The sequence below is a fragment of the Ammospiza nelsoni genome, chromosome 3 (assembly GCF_027579445.1).
Source record: "Ammospiza nelsoni isolate bAmmNel1 chromosome 3, bAmmNel1.pri, whole genome shotgun sequence".
Taxonomy (NCBI): Eukaryota; Metazoa; Chordata; class Aves; order Passeriformes; family Passerellidae; genus Ammospiza; species Ammospiza nelsoni.
The window spans coordinates 97,725,181-97,748,981 of NC_080635.1; the positions used below are offsets into that span (position 1 = coordinate 97,725,181).

The following is a 23,801-nucleotide window of genomic DNA, read 5'->3' on the forward strand; positions in this document are numbered from 1 at the left end:
AGTGAAAGAAAGGGAGGGTTGTTACAGGCTAGACTTCATTTTACTGAGAGCCACAAAATTGGCAAGAGCTGTCTCCACAGCTTATTGAAGAATGAAATGAGGAATGGGAGGGATAGAAATCTGAGATACAGAATGCCTGAAAATATATGCAATGTGGAAACATGATAAAGAAGAAATTCCTGTGGTGCTCATCTCTATATTTTTGTTCTCTCTTTTTTTTACTTCTCATGTCATAAATCTAAAAATCACAACATTTTGCTTTATTTCCCTGCCTGATGCTCTGGTACTTTATTGATGAAATTGACTATTTTAACTTTGTATTTTTTTCCTTCTTTTCCTGGTTTGGGGATTTTATTATTATTATTTTAGATTTTGTTCCTTCCCTGCTGTTTTTATCTCATTCTTCCTAATACCTTAATTTTGTTTTTTCTCCATTTCTGCCATATTTCCCACCTTTTTTTAAAATTTTTTTCTGCTCTTTACCTATCTTTAATTTTTCTTTGCATTTCACTATCTTAAACATACACCTTTATTTTCTCAGCTGTAGCAGTATTTTCTTCCTTAAGTCCCCTGTCAGTGATTTGGCCAAGGACCCACAGAGTTGACTGAATGTATTAAGAGCTCTCATAAATGAACACAGAAGGATTATTTTGGTCACACAATCAACTTAATACACATAAAAATCTCACAGCAGAATCTGAGACAGAAAAACAAAGAAGATAAGAGTCTGGAAAGAGAATTCCAGTTCTTTATGTGACAAATAATTTGTGAAGTCCTTTCCTTCCCATTCTTGTAAAGTACATGACATTTCCTCACCCCAACCCTCCTTAATAAATGTTTCTATTGCCTGTATTTGCATGTTTTTAATTTTATAGTATTTTATAGTCTTTGTCTTCTTTCAGCTCTTTTCCATTTCTGCTCACACTACACTAACCACAGTTCCTTTCAAAGAACCGTTCATTCTTCCACAAAGCTAACAATACAAGTCTCTTCACAGGTATCTACTTCTTCATCCATTTTTTTGCCCAATAAAAAGAGATTAATTACTTTTCCTGGAGATATGTTTCCCAGATCAGCTTCTTCCTCTACATTTACTTTCCTCTGCATCTCAGTGTCTGGGAATGCAATACTTCACTTCAAAGTAATTTCATTTTAATGAGCACAACACTCAGTGTACATTTTCAAAACAAAAACCATTCCAAAAGACTGTATTGAGTGTTCTCTTCATTAAAATCAAAACACTTTGAACTGAAGGAGCATACTACAAGCCACTTTGATGCCAAGGTAGCAAAGCCAGTTTTAATCCATGCATATAAGGAATGTTCAGGAGATTAACCAGATGTTTGATTAGTCCTCCTCAGAAACTCTGTGTTGTGCTAATATGCCTGTCTGTGCCTGTAATCACGTAAGTACTGTTGGGTGCATACCAAATAAAATAAAAATTACCGATTTGCACATTGCAAATCTGCACATCCTTAAATTTATACTTATCTGGGCAATACTTGTATGTAAATATTATGGCATTCTCAAGCTATCTTTTGCAAACTAAAATTCCTCCAGACATAGTAAAGCATTTAATCGTTCACATCTAAGCATTTCCTTCAGAAAAAAAAAATAGATAAAAAAGTTTTAGAAGAAAGTTTGTGACAAACAGTAGGATGCGTCTGACTAGGGCATCAACGTTCTTGTTGCTTGTGTTTGAACTACTCATTCTGGATTTCTCTATGGAATCTGAAAAGAGACATGCACTGAGGTATGTAATTTACTTCATCCTGGAGCAGATGTCTAAAAGTGGCCTAAAAATGGGTATTTGTCTCAATTGACTCTATAGGGGAGCCAAATGTGAAGAGCACTTTTTCCATTTCAGAAGGGGAATGTCTACATTTAGATATTTAATGGTAGGGTTGGTGGATCCTCCCTTCAGGGTTAGAAGTCAGGATATAAGTTTTTTGTGCTGATATTGTAGCTGTGTTCCTGCTACAAGCTGATAGGAGGGGGAAGCTTTCTGCTGCTCTGGATCTTCTCCTTTAGAGCTGGTCCAGTCATGCTCTGTCAGGAAAGAGGTGGGCAGGGTGATCTTGAATGTCCTGCTGCAGGTTTTGCTGCTCCATAATGTCTGACAAAGCCCTGTCTTTTGAAAAGTCTTGCAATCTTCCAAAAACCAAATTCCTTGCCCCCTCACTTTTACTTTGTTTAAGGCAGCCACAAAGGTTAATCCAGTGGGTCACTTCCAGCCAATAACATTTTGGGCTTTGCCTCAACCCTTGCTTCTTACACACCTGCATAGTAAAAACACAATCACATTCTTTATCTGGCTGGATCTGCTTATCAGAATCTTTTTGAGACTGATTTTCTTCTACATACAATTTTCTTTCACGTTCCTATCTTCAGTTCAGTGCAGCACATCCTCGTCCAGTAACGTCGGGAATCACAAAGGCAGACACAAAAGCCAAAACAGTTTCTTTCATTTCTGACCTGCCACAATATCTGTGCTTTTTTCCTAATACATGGGATTTTGCTGGGTTTCATGAGGTTTACAAATATAACTGTCATTCTGGACCAAAATACCGCCTTCTAAACCTAGTATACTTCCCAAGTTAGGAGGAGTTAAATATTTACTATCTTGTAATATTTTACTGCATTTTCTACTACATAGTTATTAGTCCCTCCTGAGTGTAAAAATGATATACAGAATGGTGACTGAGACTCTGTGTGTACATCCCATCTTAGAAAGTTAAAATATGATACAAATACAGTTAGAAAAATAACTTTAAAGGAGCAGTACATTATACTGATCAATTTTCAGGCCTATATTCCAAAGCGGTGTCAGGAACTATAATTTTGTATATGCTGAAGTAACTATTGTCACAATTTTTACAACTTAACTAAGATCTGCTCCTTTTTTTTTTTTTTTTAAGGTCCTAGATGAACTTTCTCACCAATGGAAGAAAAGAGGCATCACCAGAAATTTATTTAGAGTGGAAGTTTGGTGGCAAATATGTCCATCTTCTCAAAGAATTATGAATCTTCCTCACATATCCATATGTATAATATTAACTGGACTGGATTTAAGCCTCTATATCTGACAAAAAATGATCTGAAAGATGGAATTGTAGATAGCTGGGAGAGGATACTGCTGGAAGTTGACCTTATCTATTCTGCTTCTGGGGTTGCATTAAATTTGAGAACTCCTGTGCATCACCCAAGATCTATTAACTAATATACCTGAACTGAGGGCCGTCATTTCTTTAACAATGCAGACTTGCTCTGAAAGAGCCTGTCTGTCTGAGCACTGAAAGGGCAAGGACTTAAACTATCTTCTAGAAATAATTTTGAAAATTCGTTCAAGATTATACATATTCACTTTAACAACAACCAAAACATGGATAATTTTTGATTCTTTGCAGATCCGCACACTTCATTTTCTATTAATTTTAAAGTTAAATCAACTCTTGTAAAAACTGATTGTAGTACACACACAATATAAACAGCACAGAAAACATTTTACTTTCAAAGCCTGTAAAGAAAGCTCTTAAAAAGAATCTAAATTCTGATCTTCTGCCCAAACTCTTCATAAAACTTCATTTTCATCAAACTTCAATTCCATTTTAAAAGAAACATCTATAAGTAGCCACTATTTATGAAGTATCAGCTGCAGTTGCATCTAAAAATTGAAAAATAAGGCTCAGTCTCTACTTCCCTACCCAGACGGTTCTAAACACTGTGGAGTAATAGCTAATGGCTTCAAGTTCGCACAATAAAGTAGAATTTTTTTCCATGCGTGACTTCTTTCAGAGAATGAGTGATTACCATAACTTTCTCATTTGTCTTTCTCTGTCCCACAAAATGCCATGTTCACAACATTTGACGTGCTGGTGAAATGTATTCCCAGTTCTTAAGGAGGTCCAAGTATGAAATAAACTCCAGCTCGCTCCTGGCTTTCACATGTAAAGGCTTAATAAGAATGGCAGTATTTGATGCTTAGGTCTTAACCATTTATTTCAACAGCTTTCAGTTTGAAAATGCTTAAATCCCACAGACAGATTGTAGTAATAACTGAAAGCCTTTTAAAAGCTTTTCAGTTCACTTTTGCAATCTGACTGGAATCTATGATACTCCACACGAAGCCCACCTGTACCTATTGCACACATCAGTTGTACCAATGCCTGCATGCACATGCAAACAAAACTAAATCAGTAAATGGTGAACTATTGGATGGAAGAATCCGAGATTTACACCAATGAGAGCATAATCAGACCTATCATATCTGAGACAGATATGATTGTCAGCAATAAAATGGCAAATAATTTCAGCTGCATGTGCTTGCAGGTAGGGCCAATGATTAGCACTTGTATCTTGCAGGAATAGTTTTTCTTCTCATAGCAACACAGAATTTTCCAGTGGACTTTACCTGGTAGGTCATGAAATCCTCGGCAGTCGTGTGGAATGTTAAATCTCCAGAACTATATTTTTTCATACAGACTGGCTCTGAAACTTTAGTCTTGTTTTCTAGGTATAAACACTTCTGATAATAAGAGAAATATGAACAGCAGTGTATGATCCCAAACAATAATTTATACTGAATTAAAACATTAGCTTCACCCCTCAGACACAAGACACAATTTATTGTCTTACCATAAAATTAGAAAAACAGAGCATGCAATTTGTTTATGCACCACTGACCTCTAAAGAGCTCATTGATATTGTGGATCCAGTTTCACTTCTTGATAATCCTGCATTGTCATCCAGCTCTGAAGCAATGAAATTCTTCACTGCTGTGCGGGGCTCAAACGGCAAACTCTGCATATGTTCTTGGGTGGGAAGATGCTGGTCTAAATTGATATTAAATTGGTCCATTACAGAGGGATTCATATTGAACTCAGGATTAACTTTGTAGTGCAGCAGCCTTTCATGAGGCAAGGTATCCATGCCTATATTCATTTTGCTTTCATCTTTCAGGGATGGCTGGGTATTTACTGAGCCCCGGGGCATGACTATGTAGTCGCTCTCTATCATCCGCTCCTGAGGATGGACTATGTCCATATCTGCACCTCTCAAATTGTCGTCAGTGCATAAATACACAGTCCTCCTCAGCTCGCTGTTGTCTTTTTTCAAGCACTGATTGGCCAGTTCACTCATACTCATAGGCATGTGGAGACCTGTTGGTTGCTGGATGATGACTTTGGAGATGATGTTTCCAGGCAAGGTTGAATAGCTCATTCCTTCTGGGTTTGGTCCCTTTTCCTCCTCTTCATCATTTAGTGAAATTCTAGAAAGTGTTCCTGTTATAGTGGCTGCCCTGCAAGGTCCAATGTCTTTATGCAGAACTGTGGGCCAGAGAAGAGGATTCTTACAGCATGAAACCATATCAACCTAACACTGCTTTTACTTGTGGCTTTATCTAGCAGTGCTTCTTTACCAGTGTATCTTCTAAAATATTTTCTATCCACTTATTAGTTTTCATGTTATAAAGATTGTTTTTGGAAAAGCTTTTATGTGGTTTTGGGTTTTTTCTTTTCTTAATTTGCTGTGTATAACTGATGCTGATCTCTGACTAACTTCAGTCATTTATATGAATCAAAACCACTTCATTTGTTCCTACTGACTTCTATAGATTTTAGGTGAGTTACAGCTTAAGCACAAGCCTGCCATGTGGAACTCATTAAGAGTTTTCCAAAAAAATACAGTATGACATCCCTACTGTCATTATTAACTCCACATAACCTTCTGGAAAATGTCAAACAGATTGTAAGGCAGAATCATTTCGTCATCCATTGTAATGACCGACCATAAGACTATAACTATGAGCATATGTTCCTAAACTCCTAAATGTTCCTTTTCACTGACTTTTAAAAACTCTTCTCTGTTAAAATATGTTTTAAATAAAAGTGACAAAAGAAATACCACATTGGGAAAAAATTCCATTGGTATCAGAAAGAATATTTTACTGTATCTGGAAAGGTTATAAAGAATATAAAAATGTTTTACAGCAGAGTCATAATCCACTTCTGTTCTAGGCCTAGACCTTCCTGGTCAAACTTGTAGAAACATTCAATGATTTTTTTGGGGTTGAGGTTTACATGTAAAAGTTACTAATCCTGTTATAAAATTCAAAATTTCCAGAAGCATTGAAGAATGGCTTCAAAAGCAAAGCAGCTATTCAGTCATAATTATTCATCTTTCAAAAAACAAACAAACAAAAAAAAAAAGAAGAAGAAAATAAAAAAGTACATCTATAATCCAAAACCTGTAATGAAAGAAAAAGGGTAGAAAACAAATAAAGTAACCAATTGCTGGACTTATTCCAGCTGCCTACAGGGATTTTCTGGTCCTGGTTGAAAATATTTTCATTCACACCAGTGCTATTTTATACAACAAAACCCAGCTCATGGGCTGAGACAGAAAGACAGACTCAAGTATCTAGGTTTTACATTTGCATAGATTCTGGTTGCCCAAGGGCTCTGATGACCCAGATCCCCCAGTACCCACCTGTCAGTTCACTGCCTTTTCCATAGCAAGCAGCTCATAAGACATCTGACTTTCCTTCCTCACACTAAACTAACTCTCATTTTTTCCCATTAGGAAAATAATGATTTTCTTCTAAACAACGGTGCACATATACCTGAATTCAGTGTCTGCTTCATTGTTTCCAGTGACACTTGCTCAGACACTTCAAACAATGATCTATCCTTAAATTTTTCCATTATCAGAAAGTGAGTTCAAATGCTTATCAAGCAAAGCCTGTTCATGACAGCATTCAGAGTCAATCTCCTGTAGGACACCTCTGGCAAGACCCTCTGTACTGCAGAGCTATGTTATCACAGAAGTGGGAACTACATGGATCTATGCTGGATTTTTGTCTGCATTGGATGGTGACACACAGGCATTTGTGCTACAATGCACTACCCTGATTCCTTCAAAATACATGTGCATATTAAAACTGATCTGTAGGGAAGAACTAAGTCTATATGGCAAGAAACTCAATTGGCACTTTTTTAAAGGTGAGTGACTGGAAACTCAAACTTCACCTTAATGAGATCAGCTTTCTTGGCTCTGCATTTAGCCAATGAAGAAAGAGTGTCCTTTAGGTGGCTGATGCAGAACAGCTAAATCAGGCTTCTGCTCTGACTCACCGCACAGAGAGGACACACTCTCCCTTTATTGAAAACTGAGGGTGTTTAGGCAAGACTGTTTCCCTAGGAAAAACTGTCCTTTGGAAATATCTCCTAGATTTAAATATTTCTGTAGAGTTTAAATAGTAATTAATTTTATACTGCACTATTTAAACAAGGTTGGTAAATAAATAGGTGAAATTTTGTTGTCTTTAATATACGGAAACAAATATAGCCAACTGATTAAAGATCACACTACTGAAATATATTTTTAAAACCTGCAACTTTTCTCATTAAAGTGGAATAAAACTCAATTTGCTTAAACTACTGTTGATTTTACTTAGAGTCCTAAAAAATATACCCATTTTAAAATGAATGCAAATTGATGCATCCTTCATATACACAGCTGTCAAGATACACTATTTTTTTGTTGTTGAACTAAAATGATGTTTTCACATTTGCTTGTGTACCAGGAAAGGAAAGCTTAATGCATTAAGAATTATCTTCTTTCCACAACTATTTGCTTTCTAATAGACTTTCACACCTTTGACTACTTTCTAAATGCTCAATTCTAGTTAATGGCCCTAGTAACACAATTAAATAATGTATTCACAAAGTGACATAATTTTCCACATTTTATTTTGTTTAAATTAATAAATATTTCCTACAAACAGCTAAGCCCCAATATTTTTCTGGTTTTCACTTCACAAGGAACTTGTACAAGACTATTTGTTGGCTAAATACTATCTCAATGTTCTTACCTGACCGACAAGCAATGTCTACATCCTTCTCAAAATCAGTCTGTAACAAGAAACAGTGAAACAGAACAGCCATTAATAATTCAAAAATAAACCACAATACCTTTTTGCCAACTAGCACTTCCAAAATGTCTTACTTACAGGGTCATAGTCTGTTAAAAATTGTTTCTCGTTGCTGAGAAGGTGAAGTGTATTGTTTTACAACAGCAGAGCTTTATAAATTTCCTAAAGTACAACTGGGTGGTTTTCAAAGTACACTGCCTGACCAGAAAACATAAAATAAAATAGGTGGAAGTAGAGGACATAATTTTAATAAAATGATACAGTGTATAGTTTTTAAGGTATATGGAAGAATAACTTCTACATCTCACCAAATGATCTTCTTTAAGGAAGATTTTCATGGTAATGTAATGAAAAAAAGTATGAAAAATAGCCTGCAATACAAATTACTGTGAATTCAAATAGTCCATCCTGTTTGAAACGTCATTAATTTGTGTAAATGAAGTGCTTATGTTATAAAAAATTCTGTCATTTCTTTTTATTAATGTAGTAATATAAAATTTTTGTACTCCCTGAAAACAACTATTATTTATTTCATTATTCAAAAATAAATTGTGAGAATAAGGAAGAATTTTAACAGTTCAAAATCAAAGCACACTTTTCCTAGTTAAACAAAACTATTCTGTTAGAGAATTTATTGACTTTTTATTTTCACAAAAGTTTATTCCATGCTAAATGTTCAGTAAAACTGATCTCTTTCTTGCTTGTGAAGTCCAAACATTAAATTCTTTTTTTGATTCATCATTTTGAAGGGCATCTGCTTGCTGTACCTTGCATTCTTGCTGAGCCTTGCATGTCTTTAGGGCCTGATTCTGACCCCATTATAGTCAATGACAAACTGGTGTTCAAAGTGAAGAGACCACTATGTTGTATTAATACATTACCTAATAATATTAGCAAAATTCACTATCTCTTAATTTAACACACTAAATAGGTTCCCCCTGTAGAATGTCTAGCACTTTCTCCTTATCTTTTTGAGAACATTTTTCAAGACCTCATGAAGGGAAATGCATCAGTACTCTACATCAACACTAGAAAAAGTCACAATATATTATTAAATTCTTTTTTATTCTCTAATTTAAGATTCTTTTGTCCTACAGAACACTGGTGGAAGATACCAACTCACTGTGCTCCACTAAATAAACACACCAATAATTTAAAACTAGCTAAGATATTTAAGCAAGCAGATAATAACGTCAACAGTCTTTTGCTTAGGTGTTAATATTTCAGCTATACAAACTTGTCACGTACAACACAGTAAGTTTTTCTTTCTGTTAGGAATACTAAACTCATAGTCAAAGAAGAAAATAAAAGCTAACCATGATTTGAGCATGTCCATTAGGAAAAGAGCTTGAAGAATCTGCATTGATTGGATCCTGGCAATTTCTTAGCCGACATCTGAATGCATCTTGAACCTGTGAAGAAAATATCTTATACTGATTCTTGTGAAACATTGTAGATTCCTAGTAGAGATTAAATTAAATCATATGGAATATGATGCATGACTTTTCTTTAGCCCACTTCATAAATCAGAGGCAATAAACATAAATGGCTATTTCTGTCATTTGATACATTTGTTATACTTTTTGGCTGCTATAAATTTGTCAGTCTATCACACAGAGACCACAGAATTAGTTTTATGTATGGCCAGAATTAGCTACTAGACAGTGATTATATAGTATTTAAGCCACATTTGTCTTGGTGATAGTATTTGGCTTTGTCTTATTCACTTTGGTAGATGTCTGATAACAAGATTAATAGACGTACTGTTAACTGTTAATATTGCAAGATAAAGTGTATCTTCTTCTTGATAAATGTATTATTCTTGAAAGACAGTTTTTTACAGTTACTGTGACCAGACAGTTATTGAAATCAGTTCTTAACAAGTATTGTAATCTCCTAATTGTACTTTAAAGAATAAGTCTATTTGAAAGACAATACTGATTCCAATAATAATCTTTAGCTCCATGTACAGGGAATCTAATGCATCTTCTAGGAGTAAAATTCTCCAGATGAGAGAAGTATCTTCAATGTGAGCACACGAAGAAAAGTGGAATTTTTGCACATAGACAGATTTTTTGAAAGTACAAAAGCAAGATGTGACTTGGGAAACAACTTGGTTGGGTGATCCAATTTCTTGTTCAAATATAAAAAGTACTATGAATGAAATGCCTATAAAAAACTACATCCATTTATTATCTGTAAAAATTACTTGATGTCTTATTCAGAATAATTAAAAGGGATAAAATTGTCTTCTACTTGTGGACATTTTGTGAACAGCAAAAGAGGATAATTCATCAATTGTTGCTGGTGAGAGGCAGTCCCCTTTAAATGTATCGTATTCTAATGTGAGTTGTTGAGAAGCTATCACAAAAGCAAAAATGAAATTAAAAACATTCCAAATAGCAAACATTTCATTAAGGGCTCAAGCCTTAAATGAATAGGAGTGCTTTGCAGTCTTGGTAATTGACTGCTACAGGTGGAGGGAGCAAAAATAGGGCAAAAGGAAGAATGAAGCAAGGTGGGAAGGTTTGGATTGATTTCAAAACACCAAGACTTACCACATGTTGTAATTTAAAGTGTGCTGTATTGAAACTCAGATTGTGATTTTAGGTCACTACACTTGCTTTGGTTTTCCATGTTTTTGATTTTAATTTGATTTGGCATCTCCCAGTTGCTGCAAATTTAGTCCAAGTCTTCTCTCACTTTATCAATGCTAAAGTTAGGTCACACTTCAGAGTTTTATACTCTTGGATAAGCACTGGCACAGTGATTTGACACAAAATATAATAAAAAATGCTTTCTTCAAAGCATCCCCAGCTGTGCTGAATCTCATCTCCAGGCACATGATGCTTGACTCCAAAGCAGTTACTTCAGAACATACTGTTTATCTCAGTCCACTCTGGGCCTCCTACAGTGGGCCTCCTAATTTTTGGGACTCTTTGTTCATGGATGTTCCCCAGTTCTAACGTCTAGAAATCTCAAGAATCTCACATCATATTTTCAGTGCCTTCTACATTAAAGCAGTGAATCTTGATTTTAGGATCCTCTTGAATGTGCATGTTTCTTGCAGTGCTTCTGAAGTGCAAGCAACATATGATCTGAACATGTTAACAGAATGTAAAATGTAGCATTATCCAGGATACTGACATATGTTTCAATTTTTAGATGTCCTCACCCAAGTCAGAATCAAAATGGTTGAACTTTCTAAATATCAACTTGCTCTTCTAAACTGCTTGTTCAAAATTGTTGTTTGAGTATGTAAAGATTGTGCTGTCTTTACATTTTACTTTGAAACATAATCTTGTTTTCTCCCCTGCCTTTTAATATCAAGTTACAAGATTTTCTTAGAACCAGGCAGAGAAGGAGAGACAGATGTGATGAACGTGCGGATACCAGGGAAGTAGTTTCCTTAGCAACAGTAACCAGCTCCAAGCTTTTATAACTTACCCTTGCCCTACTCATGTACTTTTTATTTTTCTCCTGCAATTCTGAAATGTGGGCTCTAGATGCCAACGATGAATTTAATCCAAATGCTCTCTACGCTGCAGAGCACAGCTAAAGAAAAAATTACATGTGGGTTCCTCCCATCACCAGCATTAACATAAGTTAGTAAGCGCGATTCAAATCAGCTTTAAAGCATCTTGTGTTCAGGCAGATCAGGCAAACTGTTTTGCTGAGATAGATAAGCCTCAATGCTGACCCCTGGTATTGTTCTGTTACACATCCATCACCATCTTCCAATGCCCAGTTAGGTGTTGAAACAGGAAGGTGAGAAAAAATAAAAGAACAGCTCTAGGCTCTCTGGGATAAGAAGGCAAAACGAAGCAATAATATCTAACTACTTTGCATTTTTCTTCCAAAATTTCCAAATAGTCTATTAAAGGTCTTATGCTTAAAAAGTATCATATTCTTTCTTGAAGTTAGGAAATGTAAGTATAGAAAGATTTAATGCCTTTCCAAAAGACACTGAATTGATGGTGGAGAGAAATAGATGACACATCACTTAGGTCTCTTCTTTGTACATCTCAGTTGGTAAAAATCCCTGGCTTCCTAACCCAGCTTCTGTCACAAAAGGTGTTCAATACAGTGTGTTAGAGAAAGTAACAAATATTTCCATCATTTATCTTTATGTCAATACAACTAAGAGAATAAAAAGCGGCTTTTATATTTAATTGTAGAAGTCTGTCTCTTTTTGTGATGTAACGACAATAAAGGCATAGTAAAGCAGGGCTGTCCTCTTTGCTTGAATTTTATGGAGATATATTCCTCCCCAAATTTTTTTCCCCCTGACAGTCAGAATTATTGTTTTGCCTGTGCTGGCATGCTATAAATATTAGATCAATCTTATAGGCTATAACTGAGATAGCTTTCTAGCTGTCATCAAGAGTGACAAATATTCTGGCAGGATTTCCTTGACAGGCACTGGCAGAGCTAAATGCTCTTGCAGACAACCAGAAGTACCAGACTATTCTTTCAGCTGGGAGGCACCATGTGCAGTGCAAAGATGGCATTGCCCACTCTGCATGATGGCCACTCTCTTGGCCTGTACTCACCTGAGGGTCTCTGGAGCTGGAAAGCCAGACTCCAGAATCAGACTGAAACATAACTTACTGGACTTACATCTCTCTCTGTGTAGTAGACACCTGACTTTGCTGCTACAAACTGAACCAAATAAGTTTGAAATTAATATTGATTCAAGAGCATCAACTTGAACTTCTTCATGCTTCTTGAAGAAATTTCTATGAATTTTTTTTCCCATATGAAAAATATTTCCTTAATTAATTCCTCAAGTGTATTGACCAGTTTGCAATTTAAATCTGGAGGACTAAAGAAAATTTAATGTGTTCTGTCAAAGAGAGTTCAATCAGCAATATACCTAGGCTTCTTTGTCTTCCACCAACGCCATTATCATAATTTTGGCTGCAGATAATCTGCTGATTAGTGAGTAAGTTGTCTCTGTACATTTACTTCTGCCTAAGTTGTCATGGCTGAAGAAGAAATGTCTCCTCCATTTTGACAAGGCAGAACCTTATCAAACCTTGGTGCTTTCTGAGCCTCACTGGCAAGTCGTCTCATGAGGCAATTTTTTAAAAATACCCTGTAAATAGATTATTTAGCTGCTTTATAAAATGCCTTTCTTCAGGAATTTCCATGTTAGAACTGCAATGTGTAAGTGCTAAGACTGCCTTGCTGGAGCAACTTCTGTTAGTTGTTAAATAGAGTAAGGATTCTTTGCATATATACATATATATATATGTGTGTGTGTGTGTGTGTGTGTGTGATTTGCTAAATGAGCAGTGAACAAAATAAACCATAACTAGCTGATTTCCTACACATAAATCTAAAGCAAAGATTCCTCCTCTCCTATAAAAGAATCATACTTATAAGTTGATATTTTTGCATATTGCTTACATTAGAAACAGTGAGCTAAAAGTGGTTCCAGTCAAGGTATCCTACGAATTTGAAAATTGAGTTTACATATCGAAAAGACTAATTCCACCTCAATTACCACAGTCCTATCTGTGAATATAGTCAGACAAGAATGTTTCTATGAAATGTTCAACATTATTGAAGTATTGCCTGGGAATGAAGCATTTGCAGCAAAGAGCTGCCATTAGACTAGGAAATCCATCTTTAATTCAAAGCTTAGGGATTTTTTGGTAGATATCTGTTGATATTAATCTTTCATCAACAGTCAAAATACATTTTTTTCCAAAAAAGCTTCTTGGTCATGGCTCCAAGCCATGGTCAGAGTTCAAGGAGTGTCTGGACAACTCTTAGTCATATAGTTTAGTTTTAGGTAGTCTAGTGAGGAGCAGAGAGTTGGACTCAATGATCCTTATGGATCTCTTCTTACTGACAATATTCTATGACTGTGAAAGATAATGTTGTTCATAATGCCTTAGTTTTGAATTTTTCACATGCAACCTTGAGCAAAAAGTATATATTTTAAAATAAAAATTATTCCATAGGACAGTCATTGGGACCTTGTATGTCCTTTCTAGGCTAATTAATAAATCCCAGTGGATACAAAAATTTCAGAGAGAGAAAAACCAGTATGAAACCACTCTCTTCTACTAAAAATAGATGCAGTGTCTTACCATTATACCAAAAGAATATTTGAAATGAGTGCTTTCAGATTTACAGATGAGACTACCCTCTTTCTCAGATGCAAATCATATTGGGATAGAAATTACTGAAGAAAATAAGGGTATTGCAAGGCAGTTCTACATAAAATAGATTTTTCTTGAGTATTATCTCTTATTCTGCACATATTTTTATCCTAAACAAAAGTCAAAGGAAGAAAAAAAGAAAAGGTATTAAATGAGGCAAGCCCCTCCCAATATGAGAGCTGATAAACCAAGAAATACAAAAGTTCATGGCTCTTAACAGAGTGATTAAAGTGAGAAAGATTCAGCACAATGTAAGGTGCTAATTTTTGCAAGACACTGATTTTTTTCTTTAAACATTGAAAACTTCATTATTTGATAAGATAATCACATATGCATACTGTGAAGGACAGTGATATAAATCTCATGCAAAGTGGCACAATGCTGAAAGAATTGAATAAATTACATCACTCATATTTATTGTTCATTAATATACTGAAATTCAGTGTTTAAAGGGTGTCAGTGGTGAAAAGGGACACCTCTGTGTGAGATTCCTCACTCAGCATTGAGAACAAACCTGTCTTGAAACATTTTCCTTAGTTATTTTTTAGTCCTGAGGTTTTCAAATAACTCTTGCCCATCCCAGGGAAATATGCTGGACATTATAATCTGGTTTACAAGTGTGGTAAATACCCTGAAGTTGATAAATGAATAGCACATAGGTATGCCCATGGACCAGGAACTACTCTCCAGTCCAGCTCCACCTGCTCATTTTTGATGGAGAGCCCCATTACCACAGACCTGCCAACAAAGCTTTATGCCACGGCTCTCAAACCCATCTCAATCAAATGTGGGGTTAGTTAGCAGGTTAGGCAGGTTAGAGAAGCTGTCACTAGAGCCAGATTAAAGAGCACCTGTGTAGGAGCTTTGCCATCAGATTTCAGTGGTGATGAATCCTGTGGCAGGTGGCACTGAGCTGTGAAGGGCAGGCCAGGGTACTGCTAGTCCTTGCTGTTCTCACAGCACTCATCTGTCTTCATCCTTGCTGTCTCCATAACTTTAGTATGTACCTGAGTTTGTAGATCTGAAAGGGTAGATCTTCACCAACATAACACATCATCTCCTTGTGCCCTCTTTCAGGGACAGTATAAGCTGAAAAAATGTGTTTGGTCCTGGTTTAGAGAGTGAAAAATCTATAGCTTTTGATAGGACTTAAGAAAGGCATTCATGTTCGTCTTTTCCTGTACTCATTGGGAAAGACTAACACTTAGAAATCAACTGTACCTGGGACTGATTAAAAGACACCTTGAATTAAGTTGGTAAAGTTTTATACTGATATTTTGCACTTGGAATTAACTTATCTCTCCCCTCTCTTCCCCTTTTGTTCTTTCTCTATTTCACTTGTTCCTATACATGTCACTATAAATTATTTTTCTCTTTCTATGAAATATATTTCTGCAGAGCAAGTTGTATATAACATTAAAGAGCAGTTGAGACATTAACAGGAGCACAGCCCTTTGGAAAACTGGGAAGCCATTTCTCACCTCCCTTCGGAGAATACAATGGACCATGACAATAACAAAGCCTTGTAATGAATCAAATACTGCAAAAAGTATCTGAAATAATATTGATCTTTTGTCTGTCATGGCCAGAACTGCAGACATCCAAGTCAGTGCTAGAAGTGGCAACACCACACAGGAGCTCCAAAGGGATGCCCTATTAAAAAAAAGAGAAAAGCAGCATATTGAAAAAAAATATTAAAAGCTCACCATTAAATAAAACGTATTTAAGGATGTCACTTTATCAATTTAACTTGAAAATCATAGACAAGAATGTAACAGTTGTACTTTACATTCTAAAGAATATCCTGTATTCAGTTAATAAACTCATTTGCAATTTTTAAAAAAGTATTTAATTGTGCTTAGCACTTTATTCAGTGTTAGCAAACACAGTTGTCATAATCAAACTATTGTCTCACATGCACTGTATAAGATTTGTAACAAGAAGATGTAAATGATCAGGACTAACATGGCATTACTGGCGGTGGTGGCTGACAAAGCTGTTGTTGAAACTACTCCACACTTGGCACATTTGAGCGTCAAACCGCTATGAGGCTCACTCATCTGACTGCAAACAAACAGAACACCCACAAAAAGAACAAAATATTGAATTGTCACCAAAAAACGTTGCTACTGAAATTTAGCTTTTAAATATGATGTCATGCAGAAAAAGTAAGTAGACTTATTCAATATGAATGCTCTATATTGTTGCAAAACTGTATTTCATACTTTACATTACTGTTAGCTTCACATGTTAATGTTATGGGGCTTAATTACATGCAAATTCTATTTCTTCCACTTAATCTAAAAAAGGCCCCAAATGTGATCAAAAACTGCTCAGTACACTGAAGTAAACATAAGCACGTGCTAATATAGACACAAAAAGTGAAATCCCTCTATTCAGACCTGATGAAAAACTGTTGCATCCAAACATGTTTGAGAAAGAGCACAGGTCACTTAAAAGAGAAGTATGAACTATGGACCATTACAGAACATTAATAGGGAAAGAAACCTGCAAAATTTATTCAAGCTTCAAATCAGTATGTCCATACTGTATAGACAGATTTTTATTAGTGACCTGCATGGCCCATTAATATCTGGAATAGATTTATTCATGTCATGTGAAGGTCTGAATACAGGGCTTGAAACATATGGAATCTGATGAAATAAGTATCAGTTGGTACCAAAAAAGGGTGACCTGTTTTGCCTTTTAATACAACACAGTACACAAGCATTAAACTCAAAGCATTTTGTATAGACAATTGTACCGCTGCACCTGTCAGAAGAGTTAAAGGACAAAACCTGGAATTTAAGTTTTCCATACAGCATGCAATCAGCTTCTCAAATCAACTTAATAAATATTTTTCCTATTCCTTCTCTTTCTGCTATCAGAAATGGGAGTAACCACAGCTGAATAAGATGTGACATAGCTGACAGAAAGGATGTTTTACTTATTTCCAGCTGGAAAGTGGTCAGCATGGTGAAGATAAGTAATATTTTGGGGGTTTTTTTTCCCAGATATTTCAACCAATTGAACTCTTTGCTGTTGCCAAATCCAGCACTCACAAGACTTTTAACATACTGTCCAAAACAACATTGAACTCCAGTATTTTCCACTTTGAAAAACTAAATGAAGATTTTCTACTAAAATTGCAAAGTATATTTCACATATCTCACTGTAAGAAAACAGTGAGAACCAAGACCTTTTATAAGATGATTTTAGGGTGAGAAAATAACTCAGTGAATCCACATCAGTTGGTATCAATTAAAAATATAGATTAAAGAATGAACTAGAAAAATGCCTTGGGTAAGTATGAACTAAGCTTGTGAAAGTACTTTCTGTCTTTGCCTTGCAGTGCTTCCGCATTATTAGACTGAATTATTCTCTTTACCTCTACAAAACTGCTCTGGATCTTGAAAATAATAATGGAACTTAATGTGTGTCTAAACCAAATGTAAATGTTCAGCCTGGGTATTTGTATATGCTTCGTCTTTTAGCAGGAAAAAGATTGAGGTTGTGATTGAGATCCATCAACATATTTTCTTCCACTTGTTGATTCTCCATATGCTTATTAAGGTGATATAAGTATTTGGAGTTAGTATATTTTGCCCCATTCACTTGCTTTAAATCCTAGGACTGAACTTTTGACTAAACTTCTGACAAATATAAGTTCAGTGTTTGCCAGGAAGAATGAAGTTGCCTTCCTGAGAATGGCTGGCAAAAGATACTTGAGGAATGAGTGACAATCACTTTTCTAGAGGGGATTAAATGATGAACCAATTTTTATGCCCTAAAGAATGACTCAAGAGATGTCATCTGCCAAGTAGTATCAAGGAATGCTGTTGCTAAGCCACCATCTCATAATATCACACAAATTAAGATTGTTTCTCATCAGGGTATCTACATCCTTTCCCAAAATAGCTGGGTTATTTCTAATAGAACAATCTATGATTCTTTATCCATTTATTTTAAAGATAGATTATTTTAAAATAAAATATTTCTTTACTAATTTGCACAATTCAAAAACAAGCTATTTGTTTCATCAAGAAAATAAAGTATAAGCAAATAGATTTCTATAGCCTACAATTGAGTAGCTTGAGGAAAAAAAAACAAACCAAAAGCACTTAAATCTAAGTTTGAATATCCCTACAAAACTTACAAAGCCAAACCTGTGGCTGTTCCAGCTCCATATATCACTGAAATTAGAGCATATGTGAATTTGAATTGGTGATTACTAAGTCATTGCTACTTTTGAAATAATTTGGGTAGTTTTATAATAATCTAGATTTCACTAGTGTTATTACAGAGTTCAGAATGCTGATGGAGCAATGTAGACAAAAGTAAGGTCATGAAATTATTACTTTCTAATGAAAACAGATGAAAACAGAAGAAATAAAAATACAGGGTTTGGTACATGTTTGTCAAAATGATGGTGGAAGAACTGATAACCAGAAATACTTGACTGCATTAACATGAAATGCAAATGACACCAGCTAAAGTATTTATTATGTGTTCTCATCAAACTTATTACGAATGCTACTGTTAGTTACATGTAATAATGTAATTTTAAAATAATTAAAAGTGAATCTGCAACAACTTTGCCCATAGCAGTAATATACATAAAAATGAAAATACCATCATTTATCATTGTTAAAAACTCAGATATTGATGGAGTTAAACTACAACCTGGCCCAAAATACAATACTAGAAAATACAACTGTAAAAAATCATTATTTAGAGTTTAAATACACTTTCATAAGCATTGGGAAGGTGATGATGCAGTTGTGAAATATTTTTCTCCAATATGCAATGAATATAGGTTTGCTGCTGCAGTACTTCATTGTCACCCACTCTATAACAGCTTCTGATACCATCACTGTCATAATCTTTTCTTCTCTTGATAATAAAGAATTTTTGTGTAAATACAAGTAAGTAATCAATAAGACACATTTATGTTTTTTTTCTTTTTTAACTCTAACTATGTGAATTTTTTACTATGATGTTCTTTTACACTAATTTAGAAAATACACCTATGTAGATGTTATGTAGATGCAACAACAAAGGCAAATTCTTAATGTAGTCAAAATGGCAGAATAACATTGACCTATGTAAGAGGTATATTGCTGTAAAATACATTTTATAACTATTAAAACAAATGAATAACATTTATTCCCACAGTAATTAAATTTGACAGCTAGACAAAAGTAATCAGTTCCTTCAGTACACACAGTTCACAAAACTGTTATCCTAACTACAACAGCTTTACAAATGTAACCATCTTGTGAAACCTCTGCTCAGATTTGTAAATCCTCATTCTTATTAACTTAATACTGTTGTACCTGTGTTTTGTTTTGTTTAGCTTTTTGAGTTGCATTCCCTCAGGATAATGCAACAGCAGCTTTTGAGATTATTGGAACCTGTTAGAAACACTGTTACACTGATATAAAAGTTCATAGCACAATCAAAAGAATTTGTGTTGAATATCTGTTATTGAAAACTGGTCATAAAATTTTAATATGCTTTAAAATAACCCAGCTGTTGCTTACCCCGCTCTGTGTTTGAGTTTTTTATCTAGGATTCCATCTCTGGAAACAAGTTTATTAAATACCAAAATGCCAATCACCATGTTGACCTGTCAAACAGAAAACAAACAGTTGATCTTTCATTGTCTAAAATAAAATATTGTATCCTGGCTCTATTGTATTACAGGCCAGCAAAATGCCTCCTCTTACATTTCTGAGCATTCCTGTAGCAATGTCCCTGAACACATCAAAAGGTTGTGATAAAAAGGTGACATAATCACACACACTGCAACAGGCTCGTTTTGGGACCTTGAATTATGCTTGGTATCAAACTGTATATGTGTACATGTCTGATGGCCAGAAGCTTGACTAATATAACTTTAATGTTTTGTCAGTTTTAATTGCACCAATATATATCCTATTCCAGGAAAACTACTGCACTTTGAGTTCCCTGCACAGGGAACAGCATAGTTCCTTTTTAAACATTTATGGCCCATGTGGGTGTTCCCACTTATGCAGAACCTGCCTGTGGTTTTCCATATCTTCCTGCACCTAAATCACTGTCTATGTCATTCACCAAAATGCCAGTTTGGCTGCAATTTACTATTTTTGTGGACCAGATAAATTCCTGGGATGTCTTTTTAGCCCCACTAAAGTAAATGGTATTATGATCACAAACATGGATTGAAGATCTAACCTAAAAAAGACTTAAACGTTTCAGCTGTCGGACTTTGGCACTTAATGGACATATTAATGGCATTTAATGGACAACTTAATGACTGTTATTATCCATTTGTATTATTGAACTGAACTCTATTAACCTGTCTCTGCATGGCCCTACAAATAGGTAATACCAATTTTTGAATCTATTAATGTTCCTTTTTTAAAATTTATTAAAGAAGGAAAATCCTTTCTTCCTGTCAAACTGGTTTTTCAAAACCTGTGCCAAAATACCTAATTGTTGCTAGTCTGCCCTGCCAATTCTTTTTCAACTTTATTTTCAGCATTAACATTTTTCAGCTGGTGTTATATAATTCTTTGGCTTCAAACACTTAGGCTTAAGTGGCTGCATAGAACAGCTCCTTTGCACAGCTACCAGCTAATGGTAGGGCAAACTGCCACTGTGAACTTCCAACATCTCCGAACAAAGACTTGCCAATTAAACAGAGAACATACAGTTACTTCCATGTGAAAATTATAACTGGCTTTTTGTAAACATCCTTGGCTCCTCTACCATGACAGGGACTGTGAGTTGTACAAAAGGATCCTGGCTTGACTCCAGGCAATGATGAGACAAACTCCATGGGAGTAGTAAACATCCATTTCAGGAAAATTCACGTAGATGAATAGCTTTATCTTTGGTGACTAATAGGACTGATTCTCTTTTACAAGAGAAAACCAGAAATAACCAGTGCTGATAGAGTTATCACAGTATAAAATTTCTGGAGTGGGAAGAGGATGAGATTCAAAATCTGTAAGGGAAAAATGCTAAATAAATTGTTGTAAAAACTCCATACAGACTGCAGAGCAGATGTCTGATAGCCAATGGCACAGGTAGGATGTAATTCATCTTACCCTGAAGTAGACAGCTGAAACACTTCTGATGATTTGATCTCTAAAAGTATGTATTTTTCTTCACTGACAATGAAATATGGCTGAGATAACTGACTTAGATGCAGAAATCTACATTGCAGATAGCTACAATTAGGCAGAAATGAATCCTACACCTGAATGCACGTCCAGAGATGTGGAAGATCAATACACAGACGAGTAACATTTCCCAGCTATGAAAATTTTTTCTTTGCCTTAAAAAAACAGTAGCCATGGAGAACTTGCTGGCAGGTTCCACTCCTTCTCTTGCTTTTGCTGGCACAGCAATCCACTGCCAAGCAGCACTCTATCAAGACTGTCACTGACTTTCACAAGGCAGTGACAATTGCGTAGATGCTGCTGATAATAACTCAGTGATGCCTGTAACAAGTTTTCTGTGCCACTAATCGGTACATTACTCTTTCACAGCTTACTGTGTAAACATGGAGAGATAATTGGTATAAAGAAGTGATATAATCAAATGAATCATGCATTCAAAATACTGAAGGTATGTTAAACAGACAGCAATGATCTCCGTATTTACAGCAAAATGCATAGCTGATGTATATCTAAGCTTTATAATGGACATAGCACTTTCTATTATTTCATACAAAGATAGTGGGAATTAGATTAATGTTTACCAAGACAACAGCAGCTGCAGGTCCAACGAAAGCATAAAGCAGCCCTCCTTCCAGAGACAGCCAGCAGCTGGAAAAAACATTAGAGAAGAACTAACACAAATTAAAAATAAGCGTAACACACTGTCAAGAGAGCATTAATAATTAATGCAGCATATTTTTCTGACGTATGAGATTCATATGCACACACAAAAAAGAACTGTTTTGTTGATATGAAGAAGTAGAGATAGTGAAAGACAGAAGTGAAAGATATTTCCATTATCAGTGGTTAACATTTCAAAATCTTTAACATGAGTTATATATAAACTGAAATGGCCAAAATGTATAAAGACCAAAACAGAAAGTGAGTTTGCAAAAATTTATCGAATCTCCTCTAATCATGTATGATAAGTTAACTGAACAGGCCTTGCCAAATAGGCATCTAGAAACATTTCTAGTTTACCATATCTGATATTTCTATACTTAAAAGTGGTGAAATGGTCAAGCACCTGTAATATGGAACTTCAGAAAAAAACAGGTTTCTACATATCCTGTCATTTAATAATTGCTATTAGAACTACACCTTAAAGATAATATGTCCATTAGAGAAAAATAATTTATGATATATTATCTGTTCTGAATTATTTTAATATTTTGCAAACAATTTCAATGTATATTTTAAAGCATCTGAAAACTGTATTTTCTGGAGACCTCCTAATCTCAAAGAGTTTGTCATTCTGCATCAGAGTTTTCACTAAAAACCATCAGATTTCCAAACACAGAGCACTTACAGAATCAAATTCTAAATATTTGATATACTATGATGTAAAGCTTTTCAAATCTGCAGAAGAACAGGAGCTACACACACTGAAGTAAATGCAGCTGTGCTATTTTTTCGGTGATTACACATTCAAAGAAGAGCATGTTTATTTGAATGCATGATCACACCTACATATGAGGAAACTCTAGCATATACATTCAAATAATTTACTTGGATTTCATATCCAGAAACATTCACATCAGAATCATGCATATCTCCTTTATTTTCCATTAGTGCTTTTGCACTTTCCAAAACCAATAAATGCAGACACACCATAATATTAATGGTCTCTTAGGGCTGGTATTCTCACTGCAAGGAACAAAAGCATTTTCCATTGCAATGAAGCCATGTGAAAACTGTCACGTGAATGCAACAGCACCAGTGTGCTAAATTCTGGAATGATAAAAGGATGCAAATAGTTCCTATCTGCTTCACAGTTAAAAAGGTAGTACATGCCAAGCTATTTTACATCCTACTTCAAAAACCACCTACAACACTAATGTTCAATTTATTTTTGCAATGTCAAAGAAAAATGCTTTCAAATTTTTCTGCAGTTTTTCCTACTATTTTTCAAAAGCTAGGTTATTATTGTCAGTCTGGGAACACAGACTTCTGAGAGGGGGAAGTGCACATTCATAGAGCACTTCCTTACCAGTATGAACTTTCAAACTTAGTGAAGATGACCACTTAGAGTAATCAGGACTTGTAATTAAAATTTTCATGTTAATGGGAGACAGAAACAGCAGTTCATAAAAACAGTTGTTGATGAATTGTAGTTTGAAAATAACTTCAGTTACCTGTGCTGAAAAAAGGGTCCTAAATTAAAAAAAAAAAAAAGTTTCTATCACAAAACACTTTGACATAAAGGAAAAATGTTTCCCTCTCTTTTCCATGTTATCAAGTAAAATGGCTGTTCAAAAGTGATTTCCGCTTAGAGGCAGAGCTGGAAAAAAATATAGAGGTTGTCCTTTTTTTCACTTAACCTCATTTTTACATGATCTGAATTTTCAACAGTCTGGATTTTCACCAGTGTGTGACATCATTATTGCAATATATTCAACATTTCCTAGCTGATGACTGAAATTAAATTTTCCTCCATCTTCTTCTGTTGAGGACTGACTGCAGATGGATTTTCAGATGCCTTCCTAC

The 23,801-nt window shown here is 35.1% G+C and overlaps 1 protein-coding gene across 8 annotated transcripts in view; it reads right to left on the minus strand.

The window, feature by feature from the left end:
* The window catches only part of ADGRB3 (adhesion G protein-coupled receptor B3), a 447,230-nt gene that overhangs the window by 15,254 nt on the left and 408,175 nt on the right, over nucleotides 1-23,801 (minus strand). For 3 of the 8 annotated variants that reach the window (XM_059467466.1, XM_059467464.1, XM_059467465.1), the window contains 8 exons: nucleotides 21,857-21,923; nucleotides 19,650-19,735; nucleotides 16,072-16,170; nucleotides 15,588-15,759; nucleotides 9,250-9,345; nucleotides 7,874-7,913; nucleotides 4,684-5,327; nucleotides 4,412-4,525 (listed from right to left, as the gene is read on the minus strand). In XM_059467466.1, the coding sequence (XP_059323449.1) occupies nucleotides 4,412-4,525; nucleotides 4,684-5,327; nucleotides 7,874-7,913; nucleotides 9,250-9,345; nucleotides 15,588-15,759; nucleotides 16,072-16,170; nucleotides 19,650-19,735; nucleotides 21,857-21,923 (1,318 nt within the window). Of the gene's footprint in view, nucleotides 1-1,799; nucleotides 2,280-4,411; nucleotides 4,526-4,683; nucleotides 5,328-7,873; nucleotides 7,914-9,249; nucleotides 9,346-15,587; nucleotides 15,760-16,071; nucleotides 16,171-19,649; nucleotides 19,736-21,856; nucleotides 21,924-23,801 lie in introns of those variants that run through there. The other 5 variants (XM_059467469.1, XM_059467470.1, XM_059467468.1 and 2 more) reach the window with 3 other exon arrangements.